General features: G+C 54.6%; 1 protein-coding gene across 7 annotated transcripts; it reads right to left on the bottom strand.

Annotated features, from left to right (window-relative positions):
• Nucleotides 1–15: 15 nt before the first annotated feature.
• Nucleotides 16–27937, bottom strand: PPIP5K1 (diphosphoinositol pentakisphosphate kinase 1). Of its 7 annotated transcripts, none has more exons than XM_079952750.1 (32): nt 27848–27937; nt 26301–26439; nt 26000–26177; nt 25150–25345; nt 24954–25044; nt 24469–24554; nt 23357–23511; nt 22888–22989; nt 22631–22792; nt 21545–21666; nt 21279–21380; nt 20669–20755; nt 20112–20187; nt 19739–19848; nt 19296–19381; nt 17934–18062; nt 17694–17815; nt 17255–17437; nt 16064–16205; nt 15205–15428; nt 14991–15118; nt 13447–13561; nt 12500–12607; nt 12276–12392; nt 11333–11497; nt 10795–10882; nt 9055–9177; nt 7567–7629; nt 5738–5920; nt 2479–2622; nt 1776–1886; nt 16–1229 (listed from the first exon to the last, which is right to left on the bottom strand). In XM_079952750.1, the coding sequence occupies exons 3-32, from the start codon at nt 26147–26149 to the stop codon at nt 682–684; spliced, it is 4218 nt and encodes a 1405-aa protein (XP_079808876.1). In that variant the 5' UTR covers nt 26150–26177; nt 26301–26439; nt 27848–27937; the 3' UTR covers nt 16–681. The 7 variants fall into 7 exon arrangements, with proteins under 7 accessions (XP_079808876.1, XP_079808877.1, XP_079808875.1 ...); XM_079952751.1 differs by having other exon boundaries at nt 27840–27857; XM_079952749.1 differs by lacking the exon at nt 27848–27937 and having other exon boundaries at nt 26301–27552.
• Nucleotides 27938–27977: the final 40 nt, after the last annotated feature.

The raw sequence follows: 27977 nt of genomic DNA, 5'->3' as shown, positions 1-27977 counted from the left end.
CACACAAGCCACCCATCTTGGGAGTGTCGGCGTTTTACTCCATGCACAAAATGCATCACAAGGAGGACTCCAGGGGACGGCTGTACAATCCCTCGCAAGAGAAACACAGACACATCTGAACCACGGACGACACATGCCTGGCCATGGAGCGGGGGTGGGGGAGTGGGGACCCCCAGCAGCCCCCTCTACCTGCCAGCACGAATAATATATTAAATATTTACTCTGTACTGTACACCATTTGGCATCTCATCCACGTGTTTCTAAGAAAACCTGATTTTTCCAAAGCAGCTTTGTACCCTGGCAATGGCCAGCAGGATTGGAGGACCTCCCCCCCACCGAGAGCCCCCCACCCCCACCGCTGCCGCCAGCAAGGAAGACCTCTTCAGTTCTCGCACTCAGACTGCCAGGGGGACACCACTTGGGGGAGGGTGTCTCTTCAAGTTCCCCCCCACTCTGCGCAGCTGCAGCCAGACACTTTGGAGAAAGAAGGCCATCCTGGCTGGGCCAGTGAGGTTCATGTCCCAGACGTGGGGGACGGCACCAACCTCTGCTGGTACAGAGCCCATCCCCGCCAGGTGGACTCCAAGCAAGATGGGGCCCCTGGCTCAGGCAGGCAGCCTCCTGGAGGGGCAAGAAAGGTTCCCACTTGGCCAGCCTCAGTTGGCAGCAGGCCTCTCCTGGCTAAGTGCTTTCCCCAACTGGGAGAAAGGGACTGAGCAGGGCCTCCTCCCAGGTGGCCTCTCCTGAGCCAGTTTCCGCTGCTGCCGCCTCCTCTTCCTCCTCCTCCTCTGGCAGGTCCAGCTCCCTCCGTCCTTCGTTTGCCTGCCCTTCCCTTGCACCTCTGCTGCTCCCGACTTCCAGCAGCTCCAGTGCTGCGGGCAGCTGCTCACTCTCTTCCCCCACAACCACAGCCACCACCTTCTCTTCCTCCTGGGGTGAGGCAGCCTCCTCCCCTCCCTCCAGTTCCTTCTGCAGTAAGGTTGTGGCTGCCTGCCCACCAGGCTCTGTCTCCTCCTTCTCCTCCTGCGCTGAGGCTTCCCTGGCAAGGCTCTGCTCTTCTCCCTTCTCCCTGAAGGCTCCGTTGTTGCCCGGCTGGCTCCCCTCCATGGGCCCTGCCAGCCGCTCCTTGCTGGTCTGAGAGACGAAGCTGAAGCGGGGGCAGCTCTCCACAGAGGAGGTGGGCGACGAAGGGCCTGCGCTGGAGACGGTGCTGGAGGGGCCGCTGCTGTCTGCAAGGGAATCAGAACGAGGTGGTCACGGGGGGGAATGAGGTGCTAAGAATACCCCCCAAGCTCCCTGTAAACCCCTTCCTTGGCACCGTCACAGCTTTGGGCACAGGGCCTGGCAACTGTCCCACCCTGAAGAATGCCAGGAGGATCCCAGGGCAGCGTCTAATAGTAGCCACACAATCTGGGTGGGGTGGGGTGCATATTACCCGAAGCAGAGTTAGGGTGAGGGTCCCATCCTGTGCAGCCCGCAGGTTAGATCTGCTGGCTTTGCCCCCTCCCACTAGAGAAGTGCTGCCCTGCCCAACTCCAAGCGCCAGGAAGGTCTGGGCTCAGGGCCCCTGGCAACCTTGCAACCAGCCCAGTCTACCTAGCTGATGCTGATGCCACCCCCAGCCCCCGTTCCTTCTGTTCCCATTGGCTGGGATTCCTCCTGCTGGCACAAAGCCCACCCCAAAGACCTGCAATGTCCCCTTGGGCAGCCTTGCCTGTTTGTCCGTGTCTATTCCATCAAACTGCTCCTCCCTCCCAAGCCCCGTGCCTACTTACACCAGGGGGGCTTGTCTGAGCGGGGGCGTAGAGGCAGAGAAGAGGAGAGAATCTGCTGCGGTGTCAAGTCCTCGCCTGGCCCCTGGCTCTCCATCAGGGATTCCAAGAGCGCTGCAGGACAGAGGAGGAGGACAACACTGTGAGCCCCTGGCAAGGGCCTGCTTCTAGGCACCACCCCTTCTGCCCACCCCCACCTTAGAGTCAAAGATGCCCCTTGCTCAAGCTAACCTTTGAGGGGCCTGGGGTTTTCCTGGTGACCAGGAAGCCACTTCTGTCGAAGCCCCCAGGTATTGCCCCAGCCCAGGCCAGCCCCCACACTTCTCCTATTTTAGCCAAATTCTGCTCATCTATCACATGCTTCGCAGTAAACATAAATGTCTTTTTCACTCTCAAGCTTTCCTTAGCTGATTAAGGGCTTCTCTCCTATATCCTGCAGCTCCTTAGCTCATGCAGCTGCAATACCAAGACACCAAAGGGTCTCTGTGCTGAGATGGGGTGCCCTTTCGGTGGTGGCACCCCAGAAAATGGGTATTCTATTTTTGTGTGCAGTGAAATGTGTTGCTTCTACACAGCTGGGCAAAGCTGCTTTGGAAAACATGGGTGCTGCCCTGCGGGAAGCCCTGGGGCAGAAGGGGGCTCAGTTTGCGGGGGTGGCCACCCGGGACCCCAGCACAGTGCCCAACCTGCCTGTCTATGATGGTACCTGGGGCAGCTCCTGGGTGGGGAGTGCTGGTGCTGCAGGTCCTGGAGACGGCCGTCAGGAAGCTGTTGACCTGGCGCAGGGAGAGCGAGTTGTGCAGGGTCTCCAAGGGGTAGATGCTGGGCACCATGGAGCAGCCTTCAAAGCCTGTAGGCAGAGCAGACCCCCCACCCAGCGTCAAGGACCTCTGCAGAGGAGAAAACCCAGTGGCGGCTGCCTCCCCACCAGACACCCACAATAAGCCCAACGTCCCCCTCAAGCCACAGGCATGGAGCCCCCAAAACACACCAAAGAGCAGGCCAGACCCAGCCCAGCATCTCAGAAGCAAAAGCACGCAGGGGCTGGGAGGAAAACCTGGAGCTCTCCTAACCCACCTTCCCGCTGCCTGGCTGCCGCTCCTCCTTGTCCCTGGGGAAGGCAAAGCCCTTCCTTGGCACCTGGAGCCCTGAACAGACCCCCCAAAGGCTCTTCTCGACTTGCCTAGGGGGCTGTTAGAGGTGATGAGACAAACTTCAAAACCAGTTTGCCCAGGGGCTCTAGTGGTGCACCATAACTGGTCCTGGTGATGGCAGCCCCAGCCTCCCCAAACTTTGGGCAGCCATTCTCAGTCTCCAGTTCTGTGTTACCCCTGCTGGGTGAACTGGCATTTCTAACCCTGGAGCTATTCCAGCAGATGGGAGAGGGTGAGCGTTAGGGTTAGGGATATACTGTCCAACCTCAGCTTCCTGCCTCCTGGTTCCCATGGAAGGGAAGGATGAAGCCCCTGCCCCCGCCACTCTGTTTCTGAAATGTCCCATCAACAACAGTTTGCTCATTCTTTTCTTACAAAGGATTTCTGAAAATTTTAGAGCAGATCACCGCTTTGTTCTCCACACAACAGACACACACACTTGGTTCCTTGCTCCCTTTCCAGTATCGCCCCCTACCCCCACCCTAGAGGACCCGTGCTTCTATGCAGCCTGCGCCCCACACAGAGCCTGCTCCAAGCTGGGAGGGAAGCTTGGCCAGGAAGGGATAAGAAGGGCAGAGGGGTTGGGCCTGAACAGTGTTCGGAACTCCCATTGTTCTAGGCGCATTTTGTGACAGGGAATTTCATTAGCACGAGCAGTTCTGAGCTCTGGGTGCAGTACTGTGCCTAAGATTTCAGATTAAAACTGCAGACTGGAAGGAAAGGGGGACCTTTTTCTGCATCCCCACTTCCAGCTACTCTCTGAAGACTGGAGAAGAAACCCTATTAAGAATATTAGGGGGGTGGGCAGGGGAAGGACTAGACCAGGGGTCTGCAACCTTTAAGACAAAAAGAGCCACTTGGACCGAAGAAAAAAAACCTGGGAGCCGCAAAACCATTGCAACATTTAAAACAGTGGGGAGTGTCGGGGCACACAATGTGCCTCCTCCCCTCGCTAGTATGCGCCCCGGAACCACGGCAAAGGTGTAAAAGAGCCACATGCGGCTCCGGAGCCGCGGGTTGCTGCCCCCTGGACCAGACCATGTCAAAAATGATCATAATATTTTAGCTGCAGTTCATTCTTTTTCAGCTTTGCATTCTTGTTATTGAAAAAATGCACCCAGTCCTAGACATTCCATTGTTGTGCCCTTAACCTAGGTTTAAGGTGCCATTTAGCTTTCGTTTCTGAGTTTATAACAGTGAGCCTGGGCAGAGGCCTCTGCACTCCCAGAGGAGTTGGGGGTCCAGAGCCCCCCGCCCTTTGTCAGTCAGCCAGCCCCACCATGCACTGAGCTCTGGAGTCAAGGCCCTCATGGCTTAGGGCTATACAGTCTGCAAATAGCTGCTCAGGAGCTGCCTCCCACCTGCAGGCTGTTTAGGTGCCCCATCCAGGAGGTGGCTTTTGTCACTGCAGCACCTGAGCAGAGGATGCTGCAGAATGCTCAGCAATACTCCAGTGGGTCTGCGTGGAAGGGAAAGGGCTGCATCAGGCAAGGAAGCCTGGACTCCAGTGCCTCACGTCGGTCAAACCAGCAGAACATCCGCTAACCAATTCTGGCATCACAAACCAACATTCGACCGTTTTAAGGAGAGCTGAGCCAATTTTCTGAAGCTGCAAAATCTGCATTTATGACCCAAGAAACTCTTAGGAAGCCACTGTGCAAATTATACACAAACCTGAAACTGTTCCTCTCTTGGATGCTGAGCACCACTCGGGGGGCGCTTTGCACCAGTCCAAAAGAGCTGCTGGCTTTTAAACTGCAGGGACTTGTGCTGCAAACAAGGCAGGGTTGTGAAAGGAGCCTGCAAGTGAGCCTTCTCTCCCCGGGAAGGGAACAGCGCCAGTGGAAGAGAAGCTCCTGCCCAGAAGACGCAGGCCAAAGGGAGGGGAGGCCTGGCCCTCTTTCCCACTGAGCTGCCCTGATAGTGGAACTCAAACCAGCCTGGCCATCACGCAGAGGCAGACAGAAGGAAGAAGGCCATTCCTAGGCAGTGTTGGTCTGCAAAGACCCAAGCAGTAGACTCCTCTGGAAGACAAGCCAGGCATCTTGCAGGCAGCTGCCAACCTCCCCCACCTGCAGGTTCCCGGTCAAGAGCCACCTGGGCAGCTTTGCCCTAAAATCAGGCTTTGGCCTCCTGGGAAGAAAGCCCAGCCCAGTGCTCAAAGCCATGCAGAGAGTGGCTGGGCCTGTGCGCCAGGGTGGGAAAGAGGAAGGGAGGGTGCCTATGGGCCTGCCCAAGAGCCCTCCATCCTTCAAGTCCCACACTGCTCCCCCTTGGCAGGTTGTGGGGCAGGGAAGCTGCTTTGCCCATGCAACACAATTCTGACACCCACACATGCACACTCTGCAAGGGTTTTGGCACCAGGTGCAGAACAGCCTGGGCTGGCTGGGGAGACAACGCCCAGGGCCTGGGGGGCTCCCAGAAGCCAAACCAAACCTCATGCAAAGAAGCAGCGGCAGCAGCAGCAACAGCAGCAGCAGGGGCAGCCCTTCCTCAGTCGCCCGGCTTCCACGGGGGGTGGGCAGAGGGCAAGCGAGACCCACCAGGGCTCACAGCCTTTCCAGGTAGCCAGGAATTAAGATTTTTTTTTAATGTTGTGTTTTAACATTGCTGTAGCCCAGTGAAGAGGAGCGGGGAAAGAATCGGCAGGACAAGAGAAGAGGTTTCCTGGCTGGCCTCCTCCAGGCAAAGGGCAGCTGGGCAGGGGAGGGAGGGAAGCAGCCCCTGAAGAGGCAGAGCCACAGGGACCCCCTGGGTGGGGAGGGCCCAGCCAAGGAGGCCCCCAAGGCACCATGCAGTGCCATGCCGTACCGTCGAGGCTCTCCAGGTCCCCCCGGCCAGAGACCAGCCAGTCCCGGAAGAGGCGGAAGTGGTAGGAGCACTGGCGGAGGTGATGTGCCAGGGCGGCATCCAGGAGGGAGGCGGGCTGGCTGGCGGCAAAGTCAGAGGAAAAGTGGCGCAGCAGCAGCCGCCCGCAGGGGCCTTCCAGCTCACCTGGGGGGAGGGGCCACAAAGGGTGAGTGGGGGAGGGGCACAGCAGAGCCAAAGCCAAGGCAACAGAGGGGGGAAGAGCAGGGGGAGGGAGGAAGCCCAGCTTGGATCATGGAAGAGCATGGGGAGGGAGGACAGCTGCCAGCACCACCCGCCATGGAGCAAACTCTGTTCCCACTTCAGAGACAACACAGGCAAACACTTTCTGGGCACCTAAAGGCCCTTTGAGACATTTGGCAGAAGCATTGTCTGGTCAGCACCAATTCAGTTTCCATAAAATCATCAGAAGAACCCAAAGGGCCTGGCATCCTCTTCCCACAGTGGCCAACCAGATGTGCCTAAGGGGAGCCCCCATTTGGAAGAAACCCTCCCCAGGCAGAAATAGCCAGTCAGGAGGAGAAGTTGGCCTTGCTGTTCGGCAGGCAAGGAAGGGGCATGTAAGCCTACAGCCTTTGAGTCTCTTGCTCCTCGTCCCTCCCCCCCCCCGCCGCCCCCCAGCGGCTCTGGGCTGCCCCTCCTCCTCAGAGTCCCTCCAACGCTCATTCTCAAACCTCACATGGGCTGCAAAGGACTCCACTGAGCAAAATGTGGGAGTGCCCCTCCACTGGCAGCCAGCCACAGGGGAGGCAGGGATATTCATCAACTCTACTGAGGGGAGAAATGCACTCAAGCACCATAGACAGTGGTTTTTAAAACCCTGCTTTTAACTCCTAGAAACCGAAAAGCCCAATTGTTAAATGAATAAATTGTAGAACTACAGAAGCACCAGATATGAGGCTCGGAGTTTATAACCAGCCCTGTCTTCCAACCAGTCCCTCCAGTGATCTAAGCAAGACTTTTTGCTAGCTGGCAAATAACAGACGAGGGAAGCAAAGAAGAAAGTGACAATAAGCACAAAGGAAAGGGAGATGATTGAGGCTTAGAAAGAGTTTGCAGCCCTCTACTTTAGCAAGCAGAAACAGAAGGAACCTGTCTTTTCCAGAAGTGAAAAGACTTGGAAAGCTCTCTAATGCAATTAGTATGTTTTACTCTGAAAGAAAAACTTCCCCAAGGGGCTGCGGGCAGCTTCCCCCACCCCAATTTCCACCCACCAGACACCTCCAAGCCTGCCCAGGGCCAGCCAAGACCTCCTGCAGTCGGGCAAGAGCCAGACACCCTGGCAGAGGCAAAGACCCCCATGAGAAGAGAGTGGCACCTCCCCGCCTCTGAACCCACACTGCCCAGCAAGACCTGTTGCCTGGGGGTGGGAGAACTGGAGGGCAGGCAGGCAAGCAAGCAAGCAAGCAGACAAGCAGCCTAAAGAGAGGGGGGAACTGGGCAAGGCTCTCTCCCCACTCTGGGTCACAGCGAGGGGGGAGCAGCTGGTACCCCATAGGCTCTCTCTCATCACTCCAGCTTGGGGGGGGGGCAGGTGCATCATCTTGCCCTCCCTGCTGCTGCTGTTTATGTGTTGAGGGGTCCCTCTGCTCCCGCCCCATCCCTGTGAGAACACAGAAGGGAGAGCCAAGAGGGTGGTTAGTGGCGGGAGCAGGGGGGGACAGCACAGCACAACACAGCTGCCCACTCATGCACGCGGGGATGGAAGACATAGGAAGGGTGGAGGGAGCAGGAGGAGCGGGGAGGGGTGTCAAATTAAGAAGCAAACGTACCGTTAGTTGGATGCTTTGCAAATGACACAGAAAACCGCTTTACAGCTGGCATAGACAAGAGCTCTGAGGAAACAAGATGAGAGCATCGTGTCAGTTAGGCGCACATCTGCTTGTGGCGCCCCCTGCTGGAAGCACAGGCCCACCGCAGGAAGGGGCCTCACCCCACACTAGACTGCCCTCCCCCAGGAGGTTGCTGGGAGGAGCAACATGCACAAGGGACGGTTCGACACACACACACAGAGGGGCAATGGGCACCACAGGACAGCGGCGCAACAGCGGAGACCGAAGACAAGCACTCCCCAGATGGGTCCCATGGGAGAGAAAGGGAGGAGGAAGGCAGTAGCCCCTGCTTCTTCAACCTCCCTGTCCAGAGCCACAATGAAGGGTGCAGGAATACTCCACAACACTCTACTGGCCAAGGACCAGCACCAGCCCAGCTCCTTCACCTGTCAATATCCCTGAGTTGGGTCAGGCAGCGTTACTGACACCCCTAAGCTTCTGGTTGGGAAAGAAGAGAAAGCACCCACCACACAACCCTGTGGAGAATCACCCCAGCATGGTGCTAGGAGCAGCCCCTAAGAGGCCAACCTTAGTAGCCCACAAAAACAGGCTTTCCCTTCCTCTGCCACACCAACCCAGGCCTCAACAACTGCTGCAGAATCTCTCTCTCTTTCAACAACCAAGCAAATGCAAGAAGCCAAAAAGACCTCATGAGGACCAGAAAGTGCCAGAAGAGGCTCAGAAAGTTCTTGAGCAGCTCCCCAACTATTTGAGAGCCATGCTTCAAGCCCAGTTTGCAAGACAGGCTAGTCACAACAGGGCTGGAGCCGAGAAGAATTCTTCGCTGCAAGGGGCAGAAAGCAAGCCCCTCTCAAACAGGGAAGGTGTTATTTGGTGTGAAAACCCTGCCAGGACTTTATAACAACCTTGTTATGAAGGCTGAAGGCAGCTGCCAGAGGAATAAACCCCAAGAGAGACCCAGTAAATGCCACTGAAGAGGAGGAGAATCATCCCTGCAGGCTGTTTGGCAGAGACTTGCAGAGCGGCAACCCCGTCTCCTGTTCTGCTTCACCTGAAAAGCCAACCCAGCTGCTCATCCTGCCCCACACTGCCGCCCATAACAACTCCTGGCACCTGTGGCTTCTCTCCAATGCTAGGCAACTCCCATCCTGCTCTGGGATGGGGAAGGAGTACTTTACTAGTGAGGCTGATCCCTGAGAGCTTCAAACCTGCTCTCCATCCCCCTGCTAATGGATGCTGTGACTAAGTCTGCTTCTCCGTCCTTATGAGAACCTGTGGTGTTGGTGAGACCAGGCAGCTCCAGGCAAGAGGCCCTCAGGATGTGAAGACGCCTCCTCCCAGCCCTGCTCTCCCAGGACCCAAGAGGGCAAGGGGTTCCTCGGAGTGCTCAGCCCCCAAGCTTCCCTGGAGCCTCCCCGCCAAGCGCCCAGCCCCAAGCCTCAGGATGTCTTCAGAGGGTGCACCTACCATCTTTGTATAGAAAGCTGGAGGCGAACTTCTTCCCGTGGCTGCGGGCATAATCCTGGAGGTTGGGGGCACTGGAGGAGCCCCCCAGGACCGTGGTGCTGAAGAGACCCGTGCACTGCGACCCTGAAAAGGTCCAGCAGGCTGTTAGTATCACATGTGTGTGCACAAACACCCCCCCACACACACACATGCAGCTCAGGCAACCCAGGTTAGTGGGGCAGAAAGCAGCAGAGCAGCCCTTGCAGGAAGAGGCCCAAAAAGGTGCCGCAGCCCCCGATTGCCACCGTCCCGTCCCCCCAAGTGGCAAAGGAAGAAGCAGAGAGGGGGTCTGCAGCTCCTAAATCTGCTCTGAAGGGCAACACAAAACAGAGGAGCAGGGACAGACCTCTGCGGCCCAGGGCACAGCCAGCCTGCTCCAGCTTCTCAAAGCCTCACCGTCTTCTCTCAGCTCACATGCTGTGGCCAGAAGCAATGGTCAGTGGTCCCGCACACAAGCCCATGACCGGACCAAAACACTCCCAAGCCCGAGGGACAGAGGAAGAGGCTGATCTTCACCACCCAGGCAGAGAGCCCTGTGGCTCAGAGCAAGGGCAGGTGCAGGTGCAAGAGGGAGCATCACAACACAGGTTTGGGTGTGGAGTGGGGTGGGTGGGCTTTTACTGGCTCAGGTAAGCACCGTGATTGGACCACATGCCATGTTCCCCCGCCAGCAAGGCCAGGTAGAGCAGGCTGAAGTGTTCACCACCCCTAATTTAGACTACAGGCCAAGAGTGCAGGTGATTTAGCAAGCAGCCTGTTACGTAAGGAGAATAATGGTCTCGAGGTGCAGCTAAGCAGGCCTGGGTGCTGGGTCAGTGCCCGGATTCAAACAGATGGCACAAAACACAAACTCTGCACCCTCCAATTTTGCCCTTGGAGAAGCTCCTTCTTCCCACCTCTGTCTTTGGCTCTGGGGAGATGGGAAGGGGTCCCCTGGCCAGCGACCTTCTTTTGGGAAGGAAGGGCCTGTGAGGAAGCCCCCGAATCTGCCCCCGCCTCAGAAAAAGGGCTCTAAATCAGAACCTGCCTTTTTTTCTTGAGTGATTGCACATGAACGAGGCATTTGGAAGACAACTCGTGTCTTGGGGGTAGGGTTCTCCACCGCCAGGGCTTTTTCAATGAGACAGGGGCTATTATTGTTCTTCCGTTAAGATGTAATATTCATTCATTACATGAATATAGCTCCTTTCATTTTGCGGGGAGGGGGTCATTCCTATGTGCCAGGGAAACAGCCTGCCAAAGCTGGAGGGCACAGGGTGGCCACTGCCATTGCTTCTTCACCCGAGAAGGGCTGGTAAAAATCCATTTATGTGTTTCTGCCCCCCCCCTCAAATCCCAAAGGTTTTTTTAAAAAAAGAAAAACCACATTTAGCCCTCAGGCCAAGACTCCCTGTCCCTCCTGCTGACTGTCAGAAACTGCCTGCCTACCTACCTGAGACATTCCTTGCCTGGACTCTCAAAATGACTGTGAGATCCCAGAGCAGCACCATAGGAGAAAAGGCCAGCTAGAGAAGGGAAGGGAGCACAGGGCCTCAGGCAGGCAGCCCAGGCTCAGGGGGAGGGGGGCACTTTACAGAGACAGCCTCAGATCCTATCTGGCTGGGAGAAAAAAAAAACATACAAAATCCTAGGCAGGAAGTCCCACCCACTGACCCACCAGGATTGACAACAGAGGGAGAGAGAGAACAGAGAAGTTCCTACCTAACCCGCTCTGCTTCACTTCTGAGGAATGCCGCGAGTAGGAGAAGAGGCGATAGCCACCCGCCTTGGAGGAAGATTCAGACAGCACCTGTGGAAAACAAGCACTCAGGTGGCTCTGGAGGCCTCTGGCACCTTGGCCGGGGGCAGCAGCAGCAGCAAGGGACAAACTGGGAGACAGAAAGTGGTTGTGGGGCAGAGGAGGAAGCAGCTCTTGGAGGAGGGAAAAAACACCTCCCCTCCTTCTGGGCCACGACATCTGGGGATCCTCCCTCTAGAAGATGCAGGCAAACCCACCATCCAGGCATCTTAACAGCTTTGGTTATAAGCACAAATGTTTTGGTAGAAGTAAAGAACAATGCATTCTCTTGTCTTCGTTTTCAGGTGGATTTTTCATTGTCCTGGCAGGCATCTCTCCCCACACACTCACTTACTCTCTCTCTCTCTCTCTCTCTCTCTCTCTCTCTCTCTCTCTCTCACACACACACACACACACACACACACACACACACACACGGTGTGTCTAGCCCCTCTACTCTACCTCCATGGAGCCGGTCTTGCGGTTGCGGATGAGAGGGGATCTCCGCTGGACGTAGATGGGTTCCAGGGGCGGAGAGGAGAGGTGCTGGGCTTGGTCCATCTCCACAATGGCCTTGGGCTTGGCCAGCTCCTCCAGGCTCCCCTCCTCCGGCTTCTTGGCTTCCTTCTGCAGGAAAGCAGCACAAGGGGGTGGGTGTGTAAAGGGCATTGCCTTGGGCTGAGAACTGGAAGTGAGGGGAAACTTTAGGCAGCAAAAAGGAGGCTGGAGGCAGTGGTGCAGAGGTGGGAACCTCAGGCCTGGGGTAGAATGCAGTGGCCCTCTGGGCCCCTTTCTCTGGCCCCTGGCATGCTCCCCAAGCCCAGACTGGCCCTGTGTTGCACAAGGGTTTCTGCCTCTTGCATGCCTGTATCCAGAACAGGCTCTGTGTGTGAAGATGTACAGAAAGGGGCCTACTGTACGAAGGGGAAATTTGCATCCTCCGCTTAGGTTTTGGTCCCGCCCACTAATGGCATGTGGGCCCAGGAGGGAAGGGAGCCCTTGGGCTGGGAAAGTCTCCCCCCTGCCCCACACTGTGAGGAAAGAGGTCAGCCAGGGAGAACAGAGACTTTCTTTCTAGTAATACTATCATTGTGATAATGCAGAACTCAAACAAGGCACCTTCAGTCACTCGGATGTGCCTCCATCATTAGCCTGAGGTAAAATGGGTAGCAGAATCTCTTTCCTCAGGGCAGAGCAAGACACACACCCCAGGCAGGCAGCATCCACCCTCTCTCTCCCTCCTCTGGTAGTCAGAAGGGATCTCTGCGCCAGATCAGGTCAGAGCTGCCCTTCATTCCACCTTCCCAGCAGACGGCCATTCCAGCACCGTCTGGGAGCAACAGGGTCAGACCAGCTGCCTTACAAGTGGCTTTGTTCCAAGCAGCCTCAGAGGCCATGGACTCACCTCTGCGGAAGCCGGGCGGAAACCAGAGCCTGCCGGGGCGCTGCCGTCCTCCTCACAGCCCTTCACCCCTGGGCTGAAGTGCAGCTCCACGTGGAACCTCTCCTCAGAGGAAGGGTCCTGCCAAGAGAGCAGTGAGGCTCTGCTGGAGAAGAAGTCACAGTGGCTTGGCCACTCAGCCTCCCCCCACCACCACCCGCCAGCTTCCTCCTCCTCTGCTCCCTCACCTTGTTGTTGTCCTCGTACAGCATGATGACAATCTGCGTCATGTAGTTCAGCTCCGAGATGGCGCTCAGGTAGTCCATGGCCCTCTGCCATTGAGGGTCTTTCGATTCCTGAAAGGCAAGAGGAGGACCGGGGCAGGCAGGATTAAAGGGCCTGGAAGGGGCGGGCTCAGCCTTGAAGGAACCTGGAAGGGGTCTAGCGCTCCTCCCCCCAGTGAATTTGGCATAAACCCTCCTGAAGGGGTTCAGCACAAGGCAGACTTCGCAGCCCACAGCTTTTCTTCCTAGCATTGGCCAAAAAACCCACTGTGCTGTGGACCCTTTCAGATGAATCAGCTCCAATCAATTCTCAGGACATGCCAAAATCCAGGTGACCGTCTAGCAGAAGCAAGTGGCTTGACTCACCAACACACACACACTGTCCATGGAGTAGCCTCTTCCTCCCATAACTGCCCCCCTGAGCTGCCCAAAGACACCCTTGCCCGGATGGCAGAAGGTGCTCTCTTCCCTTGGTAGCTGGCCTTGGCCTTCCCATTATAAAGTCTTAATGGAAGCTGACTGGTTAAGTATTTCTATGTAAACTGCTTTGAGGGTTCACCTGAAAAGCACATCTATAAATGATATTCAATGACTATTGGGTCAAACCAGGGAGGTGAACTACTGAGCAAGTCTTCCAAGGATGGCTCAGAGGAACAGGCTGCAGGGAGCATCTTCCTGTGTCCTGTCCCCCACCCCCACATGTTTGGAGGACAGTTCAGGCCCACCCTCCAGACTCTTGAACGAAATTCAAGGCTGACTCTCTGGAGCCACCAGCAGAGGGCGCTGCCAGAGTTATCAGGAGACAAAGGGTTCCCCCTTCAGCAGAGGGCACTGGAGAGCCCTGGGTCAGCCCCTGTCCATGGCCAAAACAGACACACACACAACACCATGGCTGGCTCTGGCTCACTTACATCCAGGAGGCCCCCATAGCGGAAGATGCTGAGCAGGGAGTGGACGTGGCTCTCGCTGGTGAAGTACAAGCGTGTCCGGACATGGCGCCCCGGAGACAGGACTCCCCTCGAGTACCTGGAAGGAGAGCAGTCAAAGCAGTGAGGGGACCAAAAGCTCACCAACAATTCTGGGAGTTCTGTCACCAAGAGGGCTTGGAGGCGAACGCAGATTCACAAGGAGAAAAAGACAGGCGTCTTTTGGAAAGAGGGCAATCACTGTCCCCATTACTCTGCAATTTGGTCTTGGAAGTTTTGTTTAGAGACACTAGACAAGACGAAAGAATTTGGGGAGCAAAGATTTAAAAAGAAACTTGTAAGTTACAGGCATTTGCTGATGATTTGATGATAGTATTGGAAAATCCACTACAGGGAGCAGAGACTTTTCTGGATAAATTAAATGAGTTTGGTACACTAGCATGCTTTAAGGCTAATCAGCAGAAAATGAAAAATGCTAATAAAGAATATGACAACTGAAGACCCAAAGATTTTGATGAAGAAAACGGGGTTTCAAATTAATAAGAAAGTAAAGTATTTGGGTATTACCATGACAAATGCGAATTGTACGTCGTTTCAAAATAATTATGTTAAGACATGGGCTGAAATTAAACAAGATATATCAAGATGGGAGAAACTAAAATTGTCAAGTTAGGCAGGATTTCTGTGTTAAAGATGAATGTCTTGCTTAGAATGAGATTTTTTGTTTCAAACGGTATCTGTTTTGACCCCTGATATACCATTTAAACAATGGCAAAAATCTTTATCTACGTTTGTATGGCAGGGGAAAACGTGAGTTAAATCTGAAGTTCTGCAAGACGCAAAGGGGAAAAGATAGGGCTTGCCTGACTTGAAAATGTATTTTGTAGCTTGTTGCTTAGGATGGATGAAGGAATGGATGACATTGAGAAACTTTTGGAATTAGGACACGACAAGGCTTGGATGGCATGGATATCTGTGGTACGATACAGTTAAAGTAAATGCGTTATGCACAAACACCCATCCACCCCCAAATGAATTTCACTACAAGAAGCTTTCTACAGAAAAGAGTTGACAGGCAAAGAGAAATGGTTAACCTATTAAGAGTTATTAGAATTGCATCAAGGAGATGAAAAAAATAAAACAAGGGAACCATTAAAATAAGTGGGAACCATTTATAAACTATATAAAAAGACAGTATAAAGATTTGGACTCATTGGCAGGTTATGACTAAACTTTCACAACTATGTAAGAGGTAAAACCAGCAGGGTATAGAAATTGTTTAATAAATCAATATGGAAATATGGGGGAAGCCAAAGAGTGGGGAGGGGATAAATATGGATATATAAATTGTTTAATTAAGATTAGTGGAAAATTTGTTGTTATAATTTGAAAATTCAATAAAAAAATTTTAAAAAAAAATTAAAACAAGGGAACAATTGATAAAGGAATGTCACAACTTTCAGTGGCTCTTCTATTTATAACTAGTAAGGAGATTTAAGTTGTATAAAAATACAAGGGGTGGTCCTTACAGGGGGTGCAGCTTGTTGACAGACTCATCCTCGTGGGTCCTCTGCAGGTCCAGCTGGATCTTCCGGATGAGAGGCAGGCAGAAGCCGACAGCTATCTCCAGCTTCTCTTGTTTCTTAATGCCATATTCCTGGGGAAGCAGGAAGGGACTCAGCCCAGGGCAACCCACAAGCCCCATGCCACCACCACACCCTCCCTCACAGGGCCAGGCCTCACCTGGGGGATGACAACATCTGCCAGGGACTTGGAGAGCCGGAACAGCTCGGAGGTGCCCTCCAGCTTGAGAGCTGCGTTGTGCTGCACGTCATACTTGACGCAGTCATAGATGTCAGGGATCTTGCTGATGTCATAGCGCCGGTTCTTCAGGCGGAAATCCTGCTCCAGTTTCCTCCAGCGCTGAAGCATCAGCTCGAGCGTCTCACTGTGGTACAGCTGCAGGTCTGAGGAATCAGAAGCAGCATCAGTCATCCCACCCACGGAGCGGGGGGAAGGTTAGGACACTCACACAAGGACCGATGAAGGACTAAGGTGCTCACACACAAACACACAACACAAACTGCCAAGCTATCCACCTGCCCTACACACCGTTTTGATTTTTGAAGTTATCTTTTACAGTTGTACCTCAGAAGTCGAACGGAATCCATTCGACTTCCAAAATGTTCAGAAACCAAGGTGTGGCTTCCGATTGGCTGCAGGACCTTCCTGCAGCCAATCGGAAGCCGTAGAACCTGCGTTAGATGTTTGGGTTCCAAAGAACATTCGCAAACTGGAACACTCAATTCCGGGTTTGCGGCATTCGGGAGCCAAAACGTTTGACTGGCAAGGCATTCAACTTCCGAGGTACGGCTGTATTTCTAAGATTCTGAGTCTGTGCTGGACAACACAAGAAAATGTATGGACCTTTTGGATCTATATTTGATATTGTAATTCTGTTATGAAGCAAGTTCTGCAAGTAAAAGCTTGAATGATATTTCAATGGGCCTGGACAACGATTTCTTCCAAAAGGAGTCAGTTATTATGCTTCCAGTAGCTTCAAACGACACAATGTTATTACGACGCAATGCACACTACCTACCCGCAGACTTGGGGTCCTCCAGGCGCTTTTGTATCTGGGACGTGAGGCTCTCAATCAGGGCAAAGACCCGGTCACAGATCTCCACAGGGTTCTGGATGATGCTCATGGACTTGACGAGTGAGATGCTGCCCGTGGGCGCCAGCTGAAGGCAGGATCAGAGCAAAGGGGAACTGAAGCATGAGCCCAGCCAGCAGTTCCCCCTCCCAATGTGGAGAGGGCTCTGCAAATCATTCCCTCCCCTCCAAAAACTCTGGCTCAGCTACCCCCACAAACGCCAGCTGGTGCTGGCTCCCTCTCTGGATGCCTTTGGGCTTCTAGTGGTAACCTATGGCTTTTAGAAACGCCACACTCTTGAGGACTAGCTGCATGCTTTATCTTTTATTTTCTCCCTTTTTTCTTATAAACCTGCTTCAAGACTGCTAAGCTAATATTCAGAGAGGGTTTGTTTGTTTTTTAATTTCAGTGGAGGTGCAATTCCCTGCTTTACCACATGCTGTCCCCCCCCCCCCGCCCTTAGAAATAACCCACTAACAATGCAAAGTTATTTTCCCCTAACCCTGCCCTGGATCAACAACAGATTTAAGGTGGTGCAGGTGGTTCCCTTCCCACCCTCACCCCCACCCCCCATGCATTATAATCACAATCTGTATTTATACAGATACCGACTAAGAAGATCCATTTAAAAAGCAACTGTACCAAAAAAATAATGAATATGAAATATGGGGGGGGGGGCAAATTTTGTCTCGCTCAGGGTGCCATATGACCAACATTTGCTCCTCCCAGATCCTGCAGCCTTGATGCCCATTTTCCCAAAGCTTTCCAGAGGGGAAGACAGGCTCCCACTGCATCATCAGGACCAGAAGTTTGTTTTAATGAGCAGGAAGTTCGCCTGCTGGAAGGCCCTTCTACTCACCTGCCTACCCATCATGCCAAGGGACACTGGCCAAATCACCGATGCAGAAGTCCCACTCCAATTGGCATGGCAGTGAGTGGCTGATAGGATATACCTCCTCACTCCCAGCCTCACTGCCAGCACCAGGTCCCATGAAAGCTGAAGTTCTTTCCTTTGATGCAAGAGCCAAAGCCTTGAGCTGGCCTGGCCCAGGGAGCTGCCCTCCCCTTTACCAGTGACTCCTGCCAGCCAACCAACCAGCCAGCCAGCCAGCCAGCCTAGCTGCCTGTCCTCCTCACCTTCTCAAAGTCCTCCTCCCCAAAGTTGGCGTCCTTCTGCATGATCTCCCTGAGGCGAGCTTTCACCCGGTGCTGGCAGCTGCTGAGGGAGTCACTGTCGCTGTCCAGCAGGCCATTCATGTTGGCACTCTTCACCATCTGGACCAAGATGGGTGTCAGCTCCCCCTCCAGTGCAAGGAGGCCCTGCAGAGCGAAATGGGATGGGGCACAGGCATTAGCAGCTGCTGCTGGTGGTGGTGGTAAGGGGACGGCACAGATCATCGCTTGGTCCTTTGGAACGAAAGCCATCTTGGCCTGGCCGCAGGCAAAAGCAGCAGTCATCCCCAGGTGGCCTTGGCTCAGCTGCCACTGCACACACAGCAGCACTGCAAGAGGATACAGCCAGGTCAAGAGGTACCCCCCCACCCCCAGTCACTGGGAAGACAGAGATTGCAAGGACCTTTGCAAAGGCAGCTGCAGTCATCTGGACTCTGCCCTCATCGGAGGCGTAAATCTTGAGGTCGTGGCGGTAAGTGCTGTGCAGGCGAAGGAGGCCACATCCTGGGAAGCCAGCATAGTCCCCTGGAAGGTGGGAGAAGAGCCTCAAGGTCAAAGGATAGTGGCTGAGGCATGGAGGCCTCCGGGCCAAACCCGGCTCCCCCTCCCATCACACTACCGTGCTCCCCACGCCTGGCCTCACCTTGGCCCCCCGGGTACATGCAGCGGAAGGCTCTCCCCAGCTCCTCAGCTTGCACTCTCCCGGCGGGAGTCAGCTCACCTCCCCACTTCAGCACCAGCAGCAGAGACGGGGAGGCTTCCTTGCGGGCCTCTGGAGGCAGCAGAGAGTCAAGAGTCAGACCCCGTATCCCCAGGAGGGAGGTCAGCAGCCGCTATGGCCTCCCCACCACCACAGCCAGGAAGGAGGGACCAAAGTGGGTGTCAGTCTTGCTTGCTGGGAAATGGGCTGGGGAAGGCCGCAGGAGCCATGCCCAAAGCCCCAGCCATGGCTTCTGGCCAAGCATTCTGTGTTGACAGAGCACTCAAAATCCTAAAGAGGTGTTGGAGGAGTTCTGCGTTCAGAGCTCCTGAGTCTGGAAGGTAGGGCAATGACTTCCACTGAAGGGGGCTGCAGTCCCTTGGAAGTAATAGGCTCATAGCTTGGGGGTGCTCCCAGATCACGGTTACTGGAGGCTCAGGTGGCCTTGGTGGCCAGGAATGCTTATTTCCACCTCTGGCTGGCTCACCAGCTACAGCCCCTCTGGGACAGTTGACTTGGCCATGATTATCCATGCTCTGGTAACCTCCTGACTGGATTACTGCAATAGACTCTATGTGGGGTTGTCCCTGAAGATGATTAAACTGGTCCAAAATGCAGCAGCCAAAGTACTGGCTGGGGTTTGTTTAGACCTCATATAATCCCTACGTTAAAACAGCTGCGTTGGCTGTTAATTCATTTCCATTCAAGGGGCTTCTGTAAGTCCCAAATGTCTGAAAGACGGCCTCCATGCCTACAGGTCCTCTCAGGTGCTAAGATTGGCAGTTCTACCTCCCTCCAAGTTTTGGAGAAGGAGGAGCACCTGGTGCCTTCGTACACAGCTTTTGCCATCTACACCTCTTTGCCTCCGACAGTGAAGGTCTTGCAGAATCAGTTCTGTTCCATTTGGAACACTTGGACTTGTTGGGGCTCTCCCTATAATTATATCTGCTTTCATCCATATTTATATTACATTGTTGGAACCCAATGGGACATTGCGGCAAAAGGCAAGGAAGAAATCCTCTAAGTAAAATTAACACGTGCAAATACGTGCGATGGACTTGTCGCCCTGTGCAGCTTATGCTTTTAACTGCCACAACACTCCAGCAAGTCAAAGAAACGAAAGTCCCTCCTGCTCAGCTACGCTGCCACAGAGAAGCGGGGCAGGGCCAGGAGATGGAAGGCCCAGCTCAATCAAGGTGGCATCAGGGGCAGCCATAGGGAGGGTGCAAACTCCCACCCGCCCCCCCACTCCTGCCAGCACCAGGCTTGAGGCACCCACAGCCCCCGCAGGAGCCAGATACCTGCCTTCCTCTTCGCTGGATGCTTTGGAGCGCCCGTGGGGCAGGTAGGTCAGCTGCACTTTGCGGTTGATGCCAGAGAAGTGCCCGTACCTGCCGGGAGGAGAGAGAAGAAACAGGGGCTTGGAAGGGCTTCCTTGATAACTCCAGCTAAGCCAGGCCCCTTCCTCCCTCCTTTGCCACTCAGGCCACCCACTGCTGCATGCCAAGAGGGAGATCCTGAGAGGAGGAGGAGGTGCCAGACAGGTTCACAAGGGGCTGGGACTTCTAAGGGCACAGCCACCAGGCGGCATGAACTGCTGGGTGCCAGGTAGAGGAAACCACCCCAGTAGAGAGTGGGGAGGGCAGGGGATGCCACTGGACCTTACCCTCCCAGAGCTCTTGTTCAAAATCAGAAACTGGGGGCCCATCAAGCCACCTGCTCCCACCCACACCCACCCCTCTTCTCACATCTCCAGCACAGTTTTGAGCTGCTCCAGCTTGGATTTCTGCTCCTCGGCCTCAGAGTCCTCATGAGCTCCCTCCTCCAGCACCAGCAGGCGGGCGATGTCCAGCACTTCCTGCCCAGGGCAAAGGGTTGGCTGGGTTGGCAGGGCAGCCAAGCACATCTTCTGGGCCCAGAGGGCCATGCGCTCCCCACACCTGGCCCTTGGCTTCACCACCTCCCTACCCCCCACAGACCCACATGCCAACCCCAAACAGCCAGGCCAGTGTGTTGAGGTCCCCGCTCCAGGTTCCCCCTGCACAGAAAAGCCCAAGCCAGGAAGGCAAAGGCAAAGGTGCCCCAGGGTCCCTGGCCCCACCAGCCCCCAGTCCTCCTCACCTGAAGCTGCTCTGGCTTCTTCAGCTTCAGCTTCCCAGCCTTGTAGCCCTCGTACTTCTCAAACAACGCAAAGAACCTGGCAGCAAAGTTAGAGAGGGTTCAGGGTCTGAGAAGGAAAGGGCTGGAAAATGCAGAGCTGGACAAGGTCCAGAATGAAGTGGCTGCTTATGCTGCTGCTCAGGGGAGATGAAGCGTTTAAGGGAAACCAACTAAAGACTAGGGTTGGGCAATATATCAATCCAGAACCAGTCTGAAGCCCATACCGTAATATTGGTTTCATAGTCTTTGACCTAGCAATATATTACAAATGATGATGTGTGTGTTTGCATGCTATGCAAAAATCAAAATGTGGGGGAAACCGTGAAGCCAACCAATTTCTCTATGTAGCTCCATCCTTATTTCAGGCACTGTGATATATCAGTACATCACAGTGTTTAGCTGGTGATAAATCACAGATGTTGAAAACCAGGTATCGCCCAGCCCTACTCTCAGAGAAGAGGCTGCACAAACAAACACCCACCCAGAGTGTAGCCTGGGGGGGGGCGGGCTCTTCTTACCTGGGGTGCTTCACTTCCATCTTCATCTTCTGCTTGGGGGTCCGGTCACCATGCCGTATAACCGCAATCACACAGCGCAGCTCCATCCTGTGGCAAAAGATACCAATCTCAGGCTGCCCCACTCTCAAAACAGCCACGCTTAGCAGAGGCAAGCTCCCTCCCCAAGCAAGGAAAGCTTTGAAGCTTGCAAAGGTGCAGAATATGTTGAAGGCTGCGCAAGAAGATGGCGAGCTTTGAAAAGCCCTGCTCTGCAGTTGCCCACCAGAGGCGACAGAAGGGCAGTGGACAACCCCACTCCACATAGTCCCACCCAAGAACGGCCTCCGTCCTCTCCAATCAAGGCCAGAGCTCTGAGAGCCAGTCCACCATCCTCTAAGGCAGTCTTTCTCAACTTGTGGGTCCCCAGATGTTGTTGGACTACAACTCCCATCATCCCTGAGCTCTGGCCTTGCTAGCTAGGGGTGATGGGAGTTGTAGTTCAACAGTATCTGGGAACCGACAGGTTGAGAAACGCTGCTCTAAGGAGTGGCAAGTAAGAACGCTTGCCAAGAGTAAAATCTAAAAATGCCCCAGAAGCCACAGCAGAAATGCCCAGCCCAACGACACTCACATTGTCCCCGAGGTGGTGGGCACGATGGGGATGTCCTCTGCCTCCGTAGGGATGGACCAGGGGATCTGGAACTGGGGAGCCAGTTCACGCATAATAATGTTCCTGGCAGGGAGAGAGAGAGGAGCCAGACCTGGTCAGGGACCCACTTTGGACCTTCCCATCCTGGTAGCTGCCTCAGGCAGGTCCCCCACCCAGGGCATACCATCTTCCCACGTGGGAGGAACACACCACCCAAGGAAAAGCAGGAACAACAAAGCGCAACCCACCCCAGGATCTTGGCGCAGTCGTCATAATATTTCATGGAATTCTTCACAAAACTGAAGCCGTTGACGTCACAGACAAAGGAGTGGCCGTTGGCCCGCAGGAGGTCGAAGCCGCACACTGTCTGCTGCAGGGGGCGAAATGGGGGGGGGCATGGGAAGAGTTAAATAAGCCAATGTGGAGACTGATGGACACTTGCTGGGGACTGAAACCGGGAAAGGGGTGGGTGGAGTCTGGGAATCCAAAGGGTATACAATTATAATTTGTTCTGTTTTTATATTGTTTTGCTATTGGTATGAAAATTGGGAAAGTCGTAGAAGGGAAGTTTGGTCGACATTAGGAAAAATGTTTAAGAATGAGTACTGATGTATAAGCATTGATGTTTAAGTTTGGATAAGTTAAAACTGGTCTCTAAAATGGTCTAAATTAAATGAAGATAAGGTTTGCAAAAATAAATTAAGGAAATGGAAGAAAGAGAAAAAGTAAAATAATAACATGTTAAAATAAATTATTAAGTAAAGTTGAGAAATAAGTAATAAGGATTTGCTGAGCTAATAATTTAAATTGGAATACAAGAAGGGGAGGTGTGAGGAGGTCTGAGAAACAAGTTAAAGGAAAATAAGCAATTGAAATTCTATGTGTTTTTAATTGTTTTTAAGTTTTGTATTTTTGTATTTTTGTCATTTTTTTGTCTATTTTTGTTTTTGTTTTGTTATTGAAAATCCTAATAAATATTCATTAAAAAATAATAATAAAGCAGCCAACGTGCTCAGCAGGTGCCACAGGCAGAACCAAGCCAAGCAGCAGCAGGAGGAGGAGGCAGTGGTGCAAGGAGCAGCCCCCTCCCCCTGCTTGCAGCCACTGAGGTCAGGAGCAGCACCATGACCCTTTGGCAGGCCTCCCAAGAGGGCTTAAGGAGCCCTCGGTGGTGGCTCTGAGGAACCTCAAGCAGAAGGTGCTGGAGCCAGGGAGGAGGAAGAACAGGGCCCCTACTACTCAGCTGGGCCTTCTTCCAAAGCTCTGCCCCAATACGCCCAGGCCTCGGAGACAGAGGACACAAGGGACTCCTCAGCAGGAGAAGCAACACCAACCTTGAAAGCCACACAGACTTTCCGGGCCACCAGCTTCTCTATAGCCGTCAGCATCACAGGGTAGCGGATCTCTTTCCCTTCGCTATCCCGTTCCACCTTCCCATCGAGAGCCGGGGACTTTCGGGCCTCTGCGTGGGCGTAGTCTGGGCCGACCGTGTACACCTGAGCCACCAAAGTCGAGAAGTTACACCCCTGTCCTTCCCCCGCAGCCTCCGAGATCAGGTGGCGTCTCTGCCCCTCTCCCCTCAAGGCCCTACCTTGACATCTGTGCCGTCTGTGGGCATGAACTCCTCGTAAATGTACGAGCCAGTTTTCCGCACGTTGCTCTCAGGGGAGTAGACGCTGCTGCGGCTCCCAATCTGAAAGAAGCGAGGAATTCAAACGGTGGGAGTGGGGTGCATGTCTGAGGTGGAGGTGCTGGTGGGGGGTAGGGCTGCAGAACTCCCCTTCCCCAGTCAAGGGGCAATTGTCAGCCCTTCAGAACAAGTGCCCTGCCCTGTTCCAACCCCATTCTGGCCAGCAGCACCAGAAAACAGAGTGGGGGGGCGGGCCTGGTGGCCTTTCACCTCTGGACAGAGTCCCACTGGGGCCTCTATCACCCTAGAACCACAGTAAGCATCCAGGAATCCCACCTGCTAATCCGACAAGCTCTCTCTCTTCCTCTCTTGCAGCACCAAGAGGCCAAATCCAGCTGGGCTCCCAGCTTTACCCTCTCACCCTGCTCACCTTGCGGAAAAGGCGCTGGCTGCCCCCACCAGCTGAGGTGGGATAGTAGATGTAGACATTGTGGTCCTCAGCACTGACCGGCTTCTCCACAAAGGGCTTGGGGAAAATGGCCCCGTTGACCTCCACGTGGTCCTCCCCCTCCACGAGGTTGCACTCTGCAGCAAAAGCACAACCACGTTTTTTTGTGGGGGTGGGGGGTGGGAGAGGCTACCCAAGCCCTCCAGCCCCTGCCCCTCCCCACAGAGCCAGGCAGTCCCACTGCTTCCCCCTTACAGAGATACAGATGGTAAAGCCAGCCTCTGCCCTGCAAAGGAGGCGGAGTTGAGGCTTTATTTATAGGAGTCTTCGTAAATCACCGGCTCGTTTAAAAAAATCACAGCAATAAAATCATGTAGGCACCACAAAAATTATAAAATCATCAGGCTTTTATATATGGTGGTGCAGCACTTAGGCTGTGGAACAAGGCCTGGACTGACCTCCTTTCACTCGGCCTGAATGGGGCAGGGGGGGGATGGACATTCCTTTGGGGTCCTCAGAGGAAAAAGGGGAATGAAACAAAAATATGAAATCACTACAGGGAGGATGGGTGGCTGGCTGCAAGGAGGAGACAATGGCTGCCTCAGGATCACTCATTCTTAAGGGCAAAGATGGGGAGCCTGGGCAGACCTCCAGGTGTCTCTTTGGACCCCAATTCCCATCACGCACCTCAAGCAACAACAATGTCCAGAGGGCCACAGCAAGCTCCCCAGCCCTTCTGAAGAGGGCTCTGCTGTTTGGCATCTGCTCACCCCTCTTGCTTCCAGGGACACAAGCCAAACCATCTCCAGAGGAGCCTGAGCAAGGAGGGTGGCAGCTCAGGACAACCCCAACAGCGGGAGGATGCAGCAATCCATCAAACCTCTCTTGCAGCATCCAGCCAGAGAAGGATGCTCAGAACAGCCCCCTGGTGCTTGGACCATGAAGGCATTCAAGACCACACCTGTCTGCTCCAGAAGCAGCTCCACTGACAGAGGTTGCATGCTCAGAAAAGAGAAGGGAGCCTTTGCCATCTGCATGTATCAGACTCTGCAGTCGTCATCCTCACCTTCACCCTCCGCTCACAGGCCACTCACCGTCCGGCTTGTCAGGGTCCCGGTTGAGCACTGCATAGCGAGGCAGGTCGATTCCCTCCTGCTGCAAGATCCGGTACACCTCCCGCCTGCAGAGGACACGGACCAGAGAGCAAGGCTACCACCTGAAAGATGCTACAGGGCCAGACCCTGCTTCTTAGCAGATCGTCTCACAGATCATCCTGCTTAGCCAGCCAGCCAGCCTCTCTCCCCTGTGACATGACCCGACAGGCCTCCCTCTCTGCTGCTGTGGAGCAGCAAGGGAAGCCCAGGAAAGACACTACCCAGACCTCAGGCTAGGCTATCTTAGGCTGCACACATGCTGGAACTTGACCTTTGAAGCTGCAATAGATATCTGCATTCTCACGCAAGTGAGATAAAATATAAAGAACCTCTCCTACTCATCTAAATCCATCCAACAGTTTGCCTTAGGAGGCAGCCTATCCTAAGCCACCAATGTCCCCTCCATAGCATCTCCGCATTCCTACCTGTCCTGGATGTAATACTGCATATTGAGGTCATTGATCAAAAAAGGGCTGCGGAGTTTGGCGTAAGCAACAGCCTTGTCCAGCGGGAAGCCTGCAAGAGAGAAAAAGGAGCAGTCCTCAGAGGAGGCTGGCCAGTCGGGGGCCACACGAACCAGGCAGAGAAGGAGCTGGGGTGGCAGCCTGGGAGGCACCCTACCTTTGGAGTGGAAGGAGATGAGGCAGTCGCAGGGCGGCCAGTTCTCTACAGGCTCGTTCAGGATGACGTCCTCCCCCATGATCACCACCGTGATGTATTCAAACTTGCACAGCCGCTCCAAGATCTGTGTCATGGGCTTCGACTTGGACTTTTTGGTCATGGCACAAATGCCCACCACAATCTGCCGCTCCGGAGGCTGAGGGGAATGCCAGGAGATTGTCACAGAGCCACGGAATGGAACTGCCCACCCACGGCATCATCAAGGAGCGCCTTCAGCAAGTCTGGATAACAAAGCCAAGAAGGGGCCGCACAAACGCACAGACCCTGTTCCAAGAGCCGCTCCAAGGGGAGACTGGGGGGTTGGTTCCCCTTTGCCCAATGGAAGAGGCAGCTGGTAGCCCAAGGGAGAGCCTGCCTTAAAGGAGACATCCCATCCACAAGCAGTTAAGTGGAGAGGACACATGAGCTCTCTACGTGCTTTCTCCACAATAGGCACCGAGTTGTTTCACTGCCTTAAATGGGACTCCTTGGGAGTAAGAGAGCAGATTACTACCAAGGTGGAAGAAGCACATCTTCCTTCCCCCAGAAGCCCCAAAATAGGGTAACCTCTGCCCAAGTGCAGAGAAGTGCCCCAGTTTGCAACAAACAGCATCTGTTCAAGAGAGCTGCAGCCTCCCCAGGTGCAGGAGGGCAATTGGCCTAGTTGGGGAAGCCAAAAGTTCCTCCCTCTCAGATTACAGCAACAGGCTCCCATCTGTACACCACACACACATCCCAGAGGCCCAGGCATAAGCCATATGTTGAGGGAGCCCATTGGCACCTATGCCAGCCACACAAGGAGGCTCCTTACTGATTCTTCCTCCTCCTCGTCATCCTCAAAGAAGTCAATCTCATCCATCTTCATGTCTGATCCCGGGAGGTCCACCTCGTCATCTCGGGAGCCCACAAAGAACTTGGGAGTCGTGCCGTCGCCCTCAACGGTGGTCGTCCAGGACGACATTCCAGACTGGGTGGCCAACCATCACGCTCTGCAAGCAAGCCAGAATCAAAAGGGGACAGGGAGAGGAGTCTCCCCTGTGGCAGCAGAAGCCAGCTGGGAGGGAGAATCACCCAACCCTCCAGCGCTGCAGGAAGCAGCGAGGTGGTCTTACACTGCTGCATGTTTCAGGCTGCTGGCTAAATCAAGGAGGCAGAGGCGGCGCTTGGCCTGGCAGCTGCTTCCACCAGGGAGCCTCGCAGGGCACAGGCAGCTTCCTCAAACGCCGCCAGCTCTTCGCCAATCTGGGCAGCCTAAGGAAAGAAGGAAGTGCTGAGGATGGCAGGCACAAAGTGTCGCAAAAGAGGCGCGTGGCTGGACAAGGATACCAGCTCTGTCCATCCTGCCAAGGAGGCTGATGGATGCCAGGGCCAGAGAGGGAGGCATGGACATGCCAACTTGCAAAGCTGGCAGCCACAGCAGGGTGGAAAGCAGAACTGCCCTCGCCACTCCCACAGAACAAGAAAATGGGTCTCGGGACCACCACAGCTTTGCTGGCTCTTCCCTAATAATTCCTAACAATGGACTGCCCCTTTTCTCGCAGACTTCAGAAAATTTTTAATAAGGAAAAGGCCATTTTGAGCTAAAGGAGCCCCACATTTAGCTTAAAATATCCTCTTTGCAAGGGCACAGATCCTTGAGAGCAGAGTGGGTCAGTGCTGGGCATGAGAAGCAGAGGTCCAAGGAAAAGATGCTGGCTGGAACCTGCTTCTGAGAAAACGCACTTTGGACTGCATTGGCACTTGCTGGAAAAGTGACTGGTGCTGATGCCACCTGCCAGCCATGACTGCTCCCCAAGAGGCCGAAGGTCAGTCTTGACACAGCCTCAACTGTGGCATGCAGGGATGAAGAACTCATTGACCCAGCACTTCTCATTCTCCCAGAAGAGCCCAGCTGCTGGGTCAGGCTAAAGGGGCTCATCTGCACCAGCATCCAGGTTCCCACACTGGCTCCGTAAATGCTTCCATGTGAAGCCCCAAAGGATGCCTGGAGTGCAGCAGAAGCCCCCACACCATGCTCCCCACCTGTGGCTCCCAGTGACTATTCTTCAAAAGCTCACACCCATTGGCTCTCCAACAGCAGAGGTGCAAACTAGCCATAGTGGCTAGTAAACTCTGATGATTAAAACCTCCACTCTTGAAGCCATCCAAGTCTGTGACTATGGCTACATCTAGTGGCGGGCAGTTCCCTAGTCCTGCCTTTTCCCTAGCAGGGATCTTCCAGCTCTCGTTTGGAACTCCCTGTGGGATAGAGAGGCGGAGGGAAACTTTTCCATGCCCGCCGTCGCCATACGGGGAAAGAGTTCACAACTGGGGCCCCCAGCCCGATCCCTGCAAGCAGAGAGCAAGCTCCTCAGGAGCGGGGAGAAACGGGCCCCCCACACCCCACCCGCGCCCGCTCCTCCCCTCGTCCGCAGAGAGCTCCCCACTCCCACGGAGGTTCCTGTGCGCGGAGCGGGGGGAGGAGCGGCTCCCGCGGAAATTCTCCCCGCCCCTCCCCCCCCCCCAGCCATTGCAGCCGGAGCCCCGAGGGGACGGTGCTACGTAGGAGCACCCCGTCCCGCTTCCTCTCCAGGGGCGGGGGGCGCGCCCAGTGGCGCGCGCCCGTTATTTCCCTGCCGGCGCCTCGGCCCCGCGCTCGCTCGCTCGCTCACCCGCCTACCTGCCTGCCTGCCTGCCTTCGGGACAGCCTAACCCGGCAGCTCCGCCGAACCGCGCCCAGCCAATCGGCGCGTGTTTACTGCCGACAGGCAGCCAATGGGCGCGCGGCAGGGGCGGGACGCGGCAAGGTC

Source organism: Podarcis cretensis (genome assembly GCF_951804945.1).
Source record: "Podarcis cretensis genome assembly, chromosome: 14".
NCBI lineage: Eukaryota > Metazoa > Chordata > Lepidosauria > Squamata > Lacertidae > Podarcis > Podarcis cretensis.
Note: the sequence above shows the minus strand (reverse complement) of the source record. Positions and strands in the feature narration are given on the sequence as shown.